Source organism: Galeopterus variegatus, unplaced genomic scaffold (genome assembly GCF_000696425.1).
Source record: "Galeopterus variegatus unplaced genomic scaffold, G_variegatus-3.0.2 Scaffold1592, whole genome shotgun sequence".
Classification (NCBI taxonomy): domain Eukaryota; kingdom Metazoa; phylum Chordata; class Mammalia; order Dermoptera; family Cynocephalidae; genus Galeopterus; species Galeopterus variegatus.
This window is the reverse complement of record NW_007727703.1, coordinates 80,413-95,689: the sequence shown is the minus strand read 5'-3', so window position 1 is coordinate 95,689 and position 15,277 is coordinate 80,413. Positions and strand designations below refer to the sequence as shown.

The following is a 15,277-nucleotide window of genomic DNA, read 5'->3' as shown; positions in this document are numbered from 1 at the left end:
AAAAAAAAAAAAAAAAAAAGAAGTGGCATAATTAAAAGTAAATTGGTGTTTGGTAAAGTTTAGCTTAGTAATTATAATTTTTCAGGGCTAAACAGAACTATATATATTTATGTGAGGCCTTTGTTTTACTTTAGTGAAAGCTTTTACCTATTTTTAAATCCTTGATTCTGACCAAAGCATATTTATGATGTTAGAATATCTGGTAATTATCTGTCTATCATCTACCTATCTATCATGTGTCTATCTGTCTATCTAGCAGAGGATTTCATGATGTTAGAGAACTAAAATGAAAAAGATAATAAAAGTACTGTCCTGTGGTTGATTTTTGTTTATTTACTCTAGTTTTTATCTTCTAAGGAAACTTTTAGAAACCTAAATAACCTGACTTACATATAGCTCTTTATCTCAGTGCTTAGAAATTCTCAAAGGTTCCAAAGTTACTTGATTATGCTCTCCAGGAAAGCACTTACCCTTTAAAAATGGGAAGTTATGAAATCTCTTGGGCCTTTTCTGTAAGCAAGAAGAGCCTACACTCGATGATACCTCCTTAAGCACACTCAGCAGATGACTATATCTAAACACATTCCACTTGAAGGAACAGCATTATTTGAGGATTATCTAAAATTGGAAAAAGAACTGATTCCCATTTATCATCCCTATAACTTGTCTACCTCAAAAGTGAGACCATTAGAAACGCTTATATTGCTTATACACATAGGCTACCCTTTCTAAGCATAAAATTCATGAATTGAGGAATATTGAGCTTGCTCAGCCATGGGAAGGAAGGCTGTCAGTGTAAGATACCACGCTTGAGTGGTGCCTCAAATGAACCTCAGCTAGCAGAGCTAATAGGAGACGTGGTTCACAGAACCCAGTACTGACTTCCCAGTCTTTAGTTTCATCTCTCTAATCTCTGTGAGGGTTGGGTACCAACATAAAAATCGCATGATATTCAGTTGCTGAAGTAATTAAGGATGCAAAAACATCTGATGAGATTTGGGGAGGGTGCTTGCATCTTGATTAGGAATGTCAATTTTTTTTAACCTATTGAGTTGGTGCCTCAAATTTTTGGTGTCTCAAATTTTGAAAGTGTTGGGGAATCAGGATGTCTGAGACAATTTGCTCAAAATTTACAGGTTTTCTTCATTTTTTAAGGTGCCAGGTAGCATTTTATTTTAATTAAGTACATATTAAATGTGAGTGAAATTGAAACATTTGTTTCTGTCTGGTTAATGGATCTATTAGGTATGTGTGAGAAAACTTAAACATCTTTTTAAAAGAATTTCAAACTTTTTCTCTTTAAATTCTACAAGTTTGAGCACTTCAGAATGGTTGTCCATTGTATTTTTAAAGTAAAGAAAACAAAATCTTTTTTGTTATACATTAAAATGAAATGCGTTTTAATCAAGAAATGTAATTCTAATATATCTGCTGAGTAGATTGCTATACACTTATGTTTAATTAAAAGCTCTTAAACTTAAATTGTGAAATTCCCTAAAGAGAACATGAACTTTAACCAGCTGCTTATGCATCTTAGCAGCTATGTTTTGTGTCTGGTAATGGTAAGGCTAGAAGACTTGTGCTATGTCTACAAAACTCTGCCATGAAGTACTTAAAAATACCTGGTGAATAATTTGAGGTCAGCTAGCAATAAAGCTTTGTGTGAAATGCCATTAAAAAACCTATTAACCGTGGTACTAGTATATTCAAGTCAAGCTGTTAAAATACATTCATATAAACATAGAAAAGATTATACATACACTATGTAGAGTTCTGTGGTTTGACTCTTGAAATATAAATAAAAGTTATATTATCCTTAGAGTAAAATTCTAAAATAGAGCAGTCTTTTATAAGGACTTGTTCATCTAAGAGCTTGAAATGTCAATTACTCCATTAGGTTGCTGTGTTCCCACGAAATAGAACAGATCACCATTTTGGAATGAGATGGCTACTTTCACAATAGCACAGGTGTCCCCCCACCCAACACCCCACAAAGAAACTTTTCTAGTTTGCAATAACTATAGCCCTTGCAATTCTCTAATAACGTGTGTGGTGTGTTGGGGTGGTGACAGGAAAGGGGGATGAAGAGGTAATTTCAGAGCATGAATAAACAAAGAGGAGTAAGTAGGACTTGGTGAGATGTAAGGTGGTAGTGACAGGAACTCAGCAGGAAAATAACTCACCTATCTCATAATGCTATACGTATATGTTATAGTTATGGGAGCAAACTATACTGACAGAATAAAATGAAGATTGGTATGTAGAGAATCTGTTGGCAGAAAAATTTAACTTTAAAGCTTTAGGTAATGAACATTTCTACCACCCTCAAACGGATATTACGGAATTCATTGAAACTATTGAGATGTTGACACAGCTTACTGAAACAATGACTATTAGTTGCTTAACTGTGAGAATATTTCTTTCAGAAAAAAGAAATCAAAATAATTTCAACTCTCATTTTGCATCTTTGTTTTATTTAAGAATTCCCATTTAGTAGAATTTTATTATTTTTTTCTGGAGATCTAATGCATTAACTATTGTCCTAATTATTATGTGTATTTATTAACTATTGTCCTAATAACATGAGGATAATAGTTAATAAAATTGTATCTTATTAGAAATTTTCATTAAGTAGATTTTATCTGCTCTTGTCACAAAAAACTGTGAGATAATAGATATGTTAATTTGCTCACTATAGTAACCATTTTACTATCTATATACGTCCTATATCATCATGTTGTATACCTCAAGTATACTCAATAAAATTTATTTTAAAAAAAGAAAATTTGTATGCTACTTATCAAAGGAGCAAGTTATTTTATTTATATGTGGATTTTTTCTAGTCACTATTTATTTTGATATGTTGGTTGTTCTTTGCTCATTGCCAGCTTCGCAGTACAATGAGAAACAGAAGGTGAAACTGCTCAATACATTTGTTTTCTTCCATTCTGAAGACAAGTCAGATCAAATACTTGAGAGATGGGTGAAGCAAGGAATCCTAATCTAAATTTAATAATTGTTACATTTGCAATATGTACACCCAGAAAGTTTCCCTATAAAATGGGGAGAAAAAGAGATTAGTCAGGCCAGTTCTCTAACTTATATAAGGCAAGGGCATTTGTTGCAGGAGGGCGGAGAGAGATTTGAAGGTACATTTGCGTCTCCATAAAGTTGATAAGCGAGTGTCTGCCACAGGGTCTGATACATAATAGGTCCTCAGTAAATTTTGTGCAGTCAATTGGCTCCTGAGGAGATGGCACGATTAGAGTGCCGTGCATGGTTATGGTCGTACATTTAATTTTGTGTGTAAAAACCAATGTGAAACAGTGCTGTGTTTGTCAAACGTGTGCGAAAGGTATGTCTCTGATATGTTTGTATTGCTGTAATTAAAATATTGTGATACTTTTTTAAGTTAGAAAATGGAATATACTGCATCCAACAGTTGAGTTTTTTTGGTGAAATATTCTGATATAATGGTCTAAAATGCTAAGAAAGTTCTCATAGGTTTATGAGCAATAGGAAGCGTTAGAGTTCTTTTTCCAAGTGGAAAATGAACTAAAAGAATATTATATGTTGTTCCTTGGAGCTAGACTCAGAGAATATAAAGTGAATGCCATGACCTTAATTTATAGAATTAAGTAGACTGAATATCAGTTGATAGCTAACTAAATTGTATGAATTATTGATTTACAGTCAGTGTTCTTCTTTGTTTCCCTTCCCAGAAAAAGCATTTAAGTGGGCATCATGACCATCTGCCTGTTTCTTTGCCATGTTGACATGAGACCCGTTGAAATACCTTAGCATCTTCTCTCTGCTTTTCACCACCCCACTTTTTTAAAGCCACCAGCATCATTCTTGACAGAGCCTCCATCTGTAATTACTCACTAAGTAGATCATGGGATAGGTTTATATCAGTTTTATCTTTAAAAAGGAGGGAATTTGTTTAGAAACCCACACAAATCTATAATAGTAATGAATATTTTTACCCTGTTCTTGGCTTAAGACTTCATAAATATACAATATTGAGCAGTTATTTCCTTATTTATCCTTGTGTTTGGCTGGAAAAGCATGGCTGAGTGGATAGTTTTAACTTCACTATTTATAAAAGGGTACACGATGTGGTAGGAATTCTTTATATGCCTGACACCTACCCATGTTTCATATTTAAAATTCTTTCTGCGTTTAAATGAAAGACACTGTAGCACTAAACAGATGTAGACATGAATTTAGTGTACCTGTGTGTAATACTTCTTAATAGTGAATGCTAGTTTTATTTATGCCTAATGAAACAAAGTAAATAATTCCATGTAAAATGATAGTACAAGCAGTTGAAGATAGGCACATTTCTGAAACTGCAGTTAAAGCACATGAAGTTGTACAGAATAGTTTAACTGAGTATGGCTTAATTCAATTATATTAGTATTAGCAATGACAGATACTTGATTTTGGTGATAAGATAAAATTATTGATGTGCTATTTCAGGAGATTCATTTCTATAGGAGGCATTTAAAATGTATTCTGTCACATAGTTTAAACTTTTTTTTTTTGGTAGGACAAAGCCTACCTTTGTGCAAACTGTATTAAGAAGATGTTATTACCTGATTTTATTGTGTCCTCTTTTAAAACATATACACTCTAAGATCAGAGTAATAACTTTAGTGACCTAATATTGAACAAACTTATTCTTTTAAATTATGTTTTTTAAAAAAGCAAGGCATTTAATCATTTTCTTGAGCTTGGAAATTAGGAATAGTTGCAACATCTGTGCCAGAAATGATTTGTATTCATTTTATGTTTTTATAATACACTAGAGTTATGCATTGATCTCTCTTTTCTGAATGGTAGAACTATTTTCTCATTTATTTGAAAATCCACACACCTCAGTTTATATAGTTGAAAAACTGAGTTGGGGGTGGAATGGGATGGAGAATAAAAAATGAACTGTAATGTGTGAAAGTCCAATAAGAAGGACATGTATTTAGGGTAAGAACAAGCCACCCCTATAAAATAGTATTTTAGTGATATGATTTAGTAAAGATGTGGTAGGATACAAAGAGAGTTTATTTTTTTGTTTGCTTGCTTTTATTAGAGTGAAAGAGATAAATGTAAATATAGTATGTTTTCTGATTACATGAAATTTTTGTGGTCTTTGCTTTTTTTTTAATTTAAAAAAATTTTAAGGAGCTTCTGTATAGTTTGTATTGGTAATTCATATACTTCTATATTTATGTTGATACATAATAGACTAGAATACAAGCAATACTGATTCTTCCTCTGTAGTATTTTTTTCTTTTCTGATTTAACAGTAAATTCTGGATGTTTATCTCTCCATATGTGGTAGGGAGCAGCTTCTTGCAACAGGAACAATTCAGGAGAAAAACAGCTATTTCCTCCCCTACAGAGGGGGTTGGGGGGCAGGGTTGGCTCCGTCATATTATTCCTCCTGTGCACTCGTCAGGTTCAGCCCCAGAACGTGTGGCACGAAATGGGGCTAGGCTGAAATGACTCCTGCAGTAGTGTTCCTTCAGGAAGGATGATGAGGCACTGTGCAGTTCTTTGTCCTCTTCCTGGGTCAGTGTATCCACAGGAACATTTCTGCACTGCTTTGTCACTGCAAGTAGGGCAGCTGCAGTGGCAGGACCCTCTCCCAGGGCAGTTCAGTGTCACTATGATGAGGCTTCAAAATCTCCTTCCTCCTAATGCTCAAGACAAGAGACTTTGCTGGTGCATTTCTGTTGGCAGAAAAGTCAATTGAGCTTAGTGATTGGTGCCATATGGCAATTTACAATCTAGAGAATGTTGATATGTGCTTTTGAAGTATGCTAGATATAATATTTAGACGTGACTCCTGAACTTTCTTTGGAGAAAATGTTAATAACAAGAATTAAAATTTAGCCAATCCAGGTCACATCCTACAAAGGATAAAGGTGTAAAGATGTGGAAGGCTCTTCCTTCCCGGTCCTTTCGATGAGCTAGTATCCCTACCAGAGCCCTCCTATCCAGGGCTTTCTGCTCTCATGTATAGGATATGGCTAAGCTCTTATGTCACTGCTGCAGTGGGTAGAGATTGTCATTGCGTTGTGAAAGGGCTATAAGTAAACCTCTCTTACTTTTGTAAAAACAGTCTTCTCTAGGACACATTATGAAAAGGACAGAGGAATCTCTTCTCATTTCCTCATTGAATAGAAGGTGTATAAACATCCCCTTACATAAGACAAAAAATTACTTTTTCTGTACGATGTGGTGAAATGGTCTTAATTTTTAATTTTTTCTGCAGTTCATACAAAGGTGTATTCCTACATTTCAAGATTACCATGTATGAGTATGTAATTCCTTGCTTCATTTTAAGGACTTTATTGTTTTGTTAAACATGTAGAAGAGTTTTTTAGAATCTGTTTCTGTAATCTTAAATTGGGTTTCTTTTTCTTATTGTTAATATAAAACAGCAAATTTGGAGACTGAAAACCATGTGTATAGAAGGGTGATAGCTCTTAATGTGAAAAGATTTGAATCCTTCTTTGTGTGTGTGAGTGTGACCAGCCTTGCTATCGATTTCTTCTGTCGTACACTGCCAAATCTTCTATTCAAGTATTGTGAAAACTCTCTGTTTTTTTCAGGTCAAATGAGTGATTTGAGTGTAATTGGTCATCCAATAGATTCAGAGTCTAAAGAAGATGAACCTTGTAGTGAAGAAACAGATCCAGAGCATGATCTAATTGCTGAAATTTTACCTGTGTTACCTGAGTTCATTGAAATAGATATATACCATGGTGAAGAAGATGAAGAGGAAGATGAAGAGTGTGCCAATGCCACTGACGTAACGACCACCCCATCAGTGCAGTACATAAATGGGAAACATTTAGTCACCACTGCACCCAAGGACCCCGAAGCTGCAGAAGCTAGGCGTGGCCAATTTGAAAGTGTCGCACCTTCTCAAAACTTCTCAGACAGCTCTGAAAGTGATACTCATCAGTTTTTAATAGCTGAAAATGAATTGTCTACTGCCGTGCAACCTAATGAATCTAAAGAATCAAGTGAATTGCTTGAAATGACCTGGAAGCCTGAGACTTATCCTGAAACGCCAGAACCTTTTTCAGGTGGTGAGCCTGATGTTTTCCCCACAGTCCCATTCCGTGAGAGAGAAGCCACAGAAGGGACAGAATCAGTCACGGAGAGAGGTCTTGAACTTGGTAATCTGGTGCATACACATTCTAAACCTGTACCTGTGTCATCTGAAGAGTCTTCAGGAGAGGCTGCCATTGACCAAGAATCTCAGAAGATAGTCTTTTCAAGGGCTACAGAAGAAACGTTTGGTGAAGAGACAGAGAAATATACTTCTACCACATATACTCCCAGTACAGTTCCAAGTTCTGTGTCAGTGTATGTTTCAGAGGAAGGGTCCGTAAGGCTAATAGAAAATCCACGGCCTGATGACCCATTGTCTACTGTAGGAAGCTCAGTAGAAATAATTCCTAGACAAATCGTAGAGCTCTCAGGGAGTTCTTCAATTCCAATTCCAGAAGCCTCTGGGGAAGCAGAAGAATATAAAGATAAAATGTTCACCATGGTAACTGATTTACCACAGAGAAATATTACAGATAGACTCATTACTTTAGACACTAGCAAGATCATGATCACAGAAAGCCTTTTTGATGTTCCTGCCACCACCATTTATCCAGTTTCTGAACAACCTTCTGCAGAAGTGATGCCTACTAAATTTGTAAGTGAAACAGACACTTCCCAGTGGGTTGTCAGTACATCTCTTGAGGGAGAGAAAAGGAAAGAAGAGGAGGAGGGAACTACAGGTGCAGCTTCTACAGTTGAGGGACATTCACCCACACAGGGATCAGATCAATTAATTCTACCCTCTGGATTAGAAAGTTCAAATGTAGCTACATCTATCGACTCAGCATCTGCTACCAGGGAAAGTTTTATGTCCTTACCAACCCCCACACGGTCTGAAAGGGAAGCGACAAGTTCTACTCTTGCCTTTACAAAGACAAATATTTTAGTTAATTTGGGGCCACAGACCACTGAGTGCAGTGATAGCAGTCAGCTCGGGGCTCAGGAAGGGTTGGCCACTCCCCCAGGCAGCCCTGTCTCTCTCTTCATGGAGCAGGGATCTGGAGAAGCTGCTGCTGACCCAGAAACTGCCACTGTTTCTTCATTTTCATTAAATTTAGAGTCTGAAATTCAAACCAAAAAAGCAGCAACTGGCACTTTGTCTTCCCTTGTGGAAACTACGTTCTCCTCTGAGCCAATGGGACAAGTTTTGAGTACTGTGATGGAAGGAGAAGTTTCTGAAATTATAAGCCAAACATCCAAGGAAAAATTGATTTCAGAGATATCAAGAGAGACAAATCATGGGGCAGAAATCACAGGCTTTTCTACAGGTTTTCCTTTGGAGGAAGATTTCAGTGGTGACTTTAAAGAATACTCAACAATATCTTATCCCATAACAAAAGAAGAAACAGCAATATTGGAAGGCTCTGGGGGTGCAGCATTTAGGGATACCCAGATTTCAGTGTCTACAATACCTACTTCAATCAATAGCAAACCTGACTCAGAAGGACCTGGTAGCACCATGGTCAGCACTTCAGCCTTCCCTTGGGAAGAGTTCACAGCCTCAGCTGAGGGCTCAGGTGAGCAGCTGGTCACAGTCAGCAGCTCTGTTGACCCAGTGCTTCCCAGTGCTGTGGGAAACTTTTCTGGTACAGAGGCCCCATTTATTGACCAAGGATTGGAAGAAGTGAATGATAAAAGATTCACCATTTTACCAACAGCAGAAGCTAAAGCTACTGAAGTTCCAAGAGAAAAGGAGGAAGTGAAGGTCAATGGCACAATTTCAATGGGCTTTCCCCAAACTATGGAGCCAGCCAAATTATGGTCCAGGCAAGAAGTCAATCCTGTAACACAAGGGAGTGAAAGTGAGGCAGCATCAGAGGAAAAGATTCAGGAGCAAAAGTCTTTTGAATCCCTCCGAAGCTCTCTTGCACCAGAACAAACAATTTTTGATTCACAAACATTTACTGAAACTGAACTCCAAACCACAGATTATTCTATACTAACAACAACAAAAACTTACAGTACAGATATGGAAGTGGAGGAGAAAGGCATTTCCTTACTTAACATGTCTATTCCAGATCCAGATGAAAAGCACTTGGAGTCTTATACTACTCTCCCTGAAGCTACTGAAAAATCACATTTTTTTTTAGCTACCGCGATAGCGACTGAATCTATATCAGCTGAAAAGGTAGACACAGATTCATCAATCAAAAAGGAAGAAAGCATAAAACCCTTTCACAAAGGTATGAGACCAACAATTAAAGAGTCAGATGCTGATCTCTTATTCTCTGGACTGGGATCAGGAGAAGAAGTTTTACCTACTCTACCTACAGTGTCCGTGAATTTTACTGAAATGGAACAAATCACTAGCACATTATATCCCCAGACTACTCCAGTGGGAAGTTTAGAAACAAGCGTCTTAAGTGATATAACTGAAGACCATGAGAGAATGGGAAATGTTGCAAATGAGGTCAGACTGCTCATTTTCAAAACAGACAACACCTCTGCAGGTAGTGAGGGGGCATCCAGCACAACCTTCATAGAAATTCTAAGTGACACTGGAGCAGAAGGACCCACTATGGCACCTCTCCCTTTCTCCACAGACACTGGATATCCTCAAAATCAGACTCTCAGATGGGCAGAAGAAATCCAGACTAGTAGACCACAAACTGTAACTGAACAAGTCTCTAATAAGAATCCTTCAATGGCAGAAACTAAGGAAACAGCAACTTCTACTGATTTTCTGGCTAGAACTTATGGTTTTGAAACAGCCAAAACATTTGTTACATCAGCACCAAAACCATCTGACTTGTTTTATGAACATTCTGGAGAAGAATCTGGAGACTTGGATATTATTGATTTAGTCCACACTTCTGGAACTACTCAGGCAACCAGGCAAGGAAGCACCACATTTGTTTCTGATACAGCCTTGGAAAAACATCCTGAGGTGCCAAGTGCTAAAGCTGTTACTGCTGATGGATTCCCAACAGTTTCAGTGGTGCTGCCTCTTCATTCAGAGCAGAATGAAAGCTCCCCCGATCCAACTAGCACACTGTCAAATACGATGTCATATGAAAGGTCCACAGAAGGTGCTGCAGCTAGTTTCCAAGACCATTTCAGAGGATTCGAGGATTCCACTTCAAAACCTAGTAGAAGAAAAGCCACTGAAAATATTATTATAGATCTGGACAAAGAGGACAAGGATTTAATATTGACAGTAACAGAGAGTACCATTCTTGAAATCCTACCTGAGTTGACATCAGATAAAAATACTATCATAGATATTGATCACACCAAACCTGTGTATGAAGACATCCTTGGAATGCAAACAGACCTAGATCCAGAGGTACCATCAGGGTCACCTGGCAGTAACGAAGAAAGCACTCACATTCAAGAGAAGTCTGAGGCAGCTGTTAACCTTTCTTTAACTGAGGAAGCATTTGAGGGCTCTGGGGATACTCTTCTGGTTGGCTATGCTCAGGTGACATATAATGAATCAATGACTTCTGAAGACAGAAGCCAGTTAGACCACGTGGGATTTGACTTCACAACTGGGATCCTTGTTCCTGGCACTGAAACAGAATTAAATATTTTACTTCCCACAGCAACATCCCTGCCCATTCCTAGTAAAACTGCTACAGTTAATCCAGAGATTGAAGGACCAAAAATTGAAGCAAAAGCCCTGGATGACATCTTTGAATCAAGCACTTTGTCTGATGGTCAAGCTATTGCAGATCAAAGCGAAGTAATATCAACCCTGGGCCATTTGGAAAGGACACGGGAGGAAAATGAAGAAAAGAATTATGTAGGTCCTTCCTTTCAGCCGGAATTCTCTTCAGGAGCTGAGGAGGCACTGATAGATCATACTCCTTATGTAAACTTTGGTAGTATCGACGTTATGACTCTGAGTTTAACAGAGACACCTAATGTCATGGAAGGAACCAATTCTCCATATCACACTGATACAACATTAGCAGTTTCAGCGTTTGCAAAGTTGTCCTCTCAGACACCATCATCTCTACTCACAATTTACTCAGGCAGCGGAGCCTCTGAACACACAGAGGTTCCCCAGCTAAGTGCTCTGCCGGGTACAGATGCCAGCTCATCTCAGATGTTTCCAGATGATTCTCTCAAGGAAGTTCATGCAAATATTGAAGCAACTTTCAAACCATCAAATGAAGAATACTTTCACGTAACCGAGCCTCCATCCTCATCTCCTGATGCAGAATTAGAACTTTCAGAAGATGAAAGGAAACCTAAGTTATCAGAAGAAATGGAAGCTTCTCCCACAGAACTAATGGCTGAGGAAGGAACGGAGATTCCCCAAGATTCCCAAAACAAAACCGGTGGTCAACTTTCTGGAGAAACAATCACGGCGTTTACCAGTATTAGAACACCCGAGGCTGGAATTGTTATTACAGATGGCAGTGAAATTAAGTTAGAAGGTGCTACACAGTGGCCACATTCTACTTCTGCTGCTGTGACTTACGGGGATGAGGCAGGTATCTTTCCTCAGCCCAGCCCATGGACTTCTGAGAGGTCCACTATTCCTTCTTATTCTCTGGAAATAAACCCTGAAACACAAGCAGCTTTAATCAGAGGAGAGGATTCCACAGTAGCAGCATCAGGACAGCAAGTATCAGCGAGAATTCTTGATTCCAATAATCAGGCAACAGTACGCACTTCAGAATCAAATACTGAGCTTGCAACACCACCACTTTCCCTTCTGGAAACTTCTAATGAAACCGATTTCCTGATTGGCATTAATGAAGAGTCAGTGGAAGACACAGCAATTTATTTGCCAGGTAAGATCACAACATTGATGAATCTGTTTCCAAACCTGGAAACAGTCCCTTGGTCCTAACATGTGTATGTATATAATTTTTATTGTGATGTTAAATCAGTAGAGATTTTTATATTGTTCACATAACACCAGGCCAGGCCACAGTGTTGAGTCCATAATGAGATTCAATGAAAGTAAGTATAGATTATTTCTGGGCTTTACAGGTATACTTTGTACGTTTTGAGTTTAGAAAGTACATACAATTGTAACAGGGTTTGGAAGACAAAATTGTGAATGGTATAAAAATTTGTTCTTACAACTCAAGTATTGCTTTGTCATATGTCCCATAGTTATACATCTTAGTTTTAAAAACAAGGGGAAAAGTTCTATTTATTAAAACTCTCCCACTGATGGATGTTATTATGGCCATATCACAGTCTGTCAGGCCTTTAGCATGTGAGAGTAGTAGATAGCTCTAATAAATATTTTGCTAAGTTTGTGCCATACCAATTATCAGTTCATGCTTTTATGTAATTTACTTGCTTGAGTCATCTACATAATTATTTGAACACTGTGCCTAGCTGAAGTGGGTATTTATTTTGTACATATTTGCATTGTGCCTGTTGAGAGAAGATTTCTGTTTATTGGATATACAGAAAGCATTAATTTAATACTGCTTCGTATAGACCATCTGATCTGATCTTCACAAAAATGTTATAAAGCACATATCATTAGCCCTGTGTAAAAGGGTAGGGCATGGAGATTCAGAGAGTAACTTACCCAAGGTTGCACAGCCACACCATGGCAGAAGTAGTATTTGTACTCAAATCTTCTCCATTCTGAAGTCCATGATCTTTTCACGGCTCTTTACTGGTTTCTGATATGGTATAAAATGAACAATTGATATTCAGTGATATATAAACCAGAAATCTTTGGATATTTACTTTGTAGAATTTATTTTCCTCTTAATCTAGTCTGAGAATGAGAAGTCAGCTTTAATGGTGTTTTCCTAGAATGTTATTATTGGAATACCAGTGTCAGTGGAATCGCAAATAGCCATCACCACCTAGCTGCTACCTAGAAAAAGAAAAAAAATTATTCTAAGGGCTGTGCTGGTTGAAAATATATGTTTCAGTTTAATGAATATGTTTTATGTCATGGCTATTGTTAAGAATTATTCTTCCAATAATTTCAATATTATTTTTAGTGCCACTAATGCTTCATTTTGATGTGCTTTAGAAAGAGTAAAATAGTCAGAAAGTACAATTTTTTATAAATGGCTTGAAGTATTTTGTGAATAAAATTGACCAAAGGTGGTTGACATTGGATTTTTTTGTTGTCCTCTGTATTTAACCTGCAAATTATAATTTAGTAATCTGGCCAATATTATTGCTTTGTAATTTAGTTGAAATATACTTCAGATAGTTGAAAATATGATATAAAAATAATTAGTAATAATTATATACATAATAGAGTTAAGCTTAACACATGATTGAGAAACATGTACCAGTTATCCAGTCCACAGTGTTTACCAAGATCTGGAGTTTGCATCTTCACTGCAAAACAAATTGTCACTTTAGCTTAATTCAGTGAAAAGCAGCTCATATGGGATTGCCTGGTCTGCCTCTTGCAGATTCAGCTTTCAGAGGTTAATACAAACTGTTTAGGAAAGAATAAAATTAATGAAAACAGAACTTTTCTCCTAATCAGACCACTTCAAGTTCACAGAAAGACCCACTTTCTCACCCAGTCCTTATCTCATGGTCTCGGTATGGTGTGTAGTGTCTGTGGTGGGAATCATAATAGTACTTCACATGTGTGTGGCACATCACAGTCTTACAAAGCACTTTCACATAAGTGTCATCTTGATTCTGCACAGAGGGCAACTTGCAGATATGTAGTTGACTGCAGCAATGTCATCTCAGCGGTGCAGAGATGTAATGCAGAAAACTAAATGGTAAACTAAATGCAGAAAACTAAAATTGGTAGGGAGATTTTAAATATTTTTGGAATTATAGGAGAAAGTGTCTTTTAAAAATTGGGCTAGTTTTTGGAGAAGTTGTTGTCCACATTTGAATTAACCTAATTTAGATGTGAACCCCAAACATGGGAATGTGTAGCTATCAAGTCTTTCTAATCATCGGGAGTTTACTTAACACTCAGAAAGTTTGAGTTTGACTTTCTTCTGTGGGAAAGGCTCGATTATTTATTGTCTATAGCAGTACCTTGTTTAATCCTGATATTCCTTAAATTAATGTTCTATGGGAAGTAAGACACCTTCTTTTCATGTGTAATTGTTTTAGGGTTTCGGACTTAATATTCTTAAAAATATGTTTGTATTCCATATATAATCTGTTTTATTTTAATTATTTTGTAAAACTTTCAACTTTCATTTGGATTCTTGAACATTTTGAAAGTTAAGCAATTCTGAAAAAATATTCCAAGAGTAAATGTAAACTCAATGAAAATATACTTATCCAAGCAATATCACAATAAAATATATGCTTCGAATGATGTAAGGGTATTTGCATTTAGAAAATATGTTTTAAATTGTCTGTCTTCATAAATTTATGTCTTTGGCCTTTACATTTATCTTCTAGGAGTGTCAGGTTTTTTTATGTTTTAATAAGAAAATTGTAATAAAAATTTGGGATTTCATTTTAGGTTAGGTTTTTGTGTTGGGGGTTGTTTTATACAGTAGAGTTTAATCCATGTGTTGCTTTTCTTCAAGTATAGTTTAAAGGAGTACATTTGGAACGTGTTTTTGGAAAAAAGCATATTAATGTAGCAGAAGAGACTTCAGTGCACACTTTCGAAGAAAAACAGTTTCTGAGCATTAAGTGGTAAAAGGCAATAATAATTCAAATGATGATAACAAGCCAATCTGCTAAAAAGAATGCATGTTCTGTGTATTCAGCCATTTCACATGAACTAACCCCGTTTAAAAGAATACATTTTCCATTCACTGTGCACATATGTGTAATCATTTTTAACTAAAATCAAATGCCATTATCATGCCAACTAAACTGCAGTAGAATATATTAGTTGCCAGATACAGTATACAAATATTGTTTAAAAATCATCATGATTAAATCCCAGAAATGAATGAATGCAATTTGTAACAATTAGTTATAATGCCAAGAAACACTCCAGAGAGTAAAGTTAATGTTAATTTTTATTTGTAGTAGCTCTAAATTTCTATGGTAAAGCTTATATTATGGTAGCAATAATGCCATTTTATGCTAAAATACATTGAAACCTTAGAGATGAGCCTAATTACTTTTTTTTTACTTTCCTGAATATGGTAGGACCTGATCGTTGCAAAACGAACCCATGCCTTAACGGAGGCACTTGTTATCCTACTGAGACTTCCTATGTCTGCACCTGTGTGCCAGGATACAGTGGAGATCAGTGTGAACTTGGTAAGAT

The 15,277-nt window shown here is 36.6% G+C and overlaps 1 protein-coding gene across 3 annotated transcripts in view; it reads left to right on the top strand.

The window, feature by feature from the left end:
* VCAN (versican) overlaps window positions 1–15,277 on the top strand; it is a 110,155-nt gene that overhangs the window by 59,310 nt on the left and 35,568 nt on the right. For 2 of the 3 annotated variants that reach the window (XM_008577865.1, XM_008577863.1), the window contains 2 exons: window positions 6,618–11,870; window positions 15,157–15,270. In XM_008577865.1, coding sequence (XP_008576087.1) covers window positions 6,618–11,870; window positions 15,157–15,270 — 5,367 coding nt within the window. The remainder of the gene's footprint in view (window positions 1–6,617; window positions 11,871–15,156; window positions 15,271–15,277) is intronic. The other variant, XM_008577864.1, reaches the window with a different exon arrangement.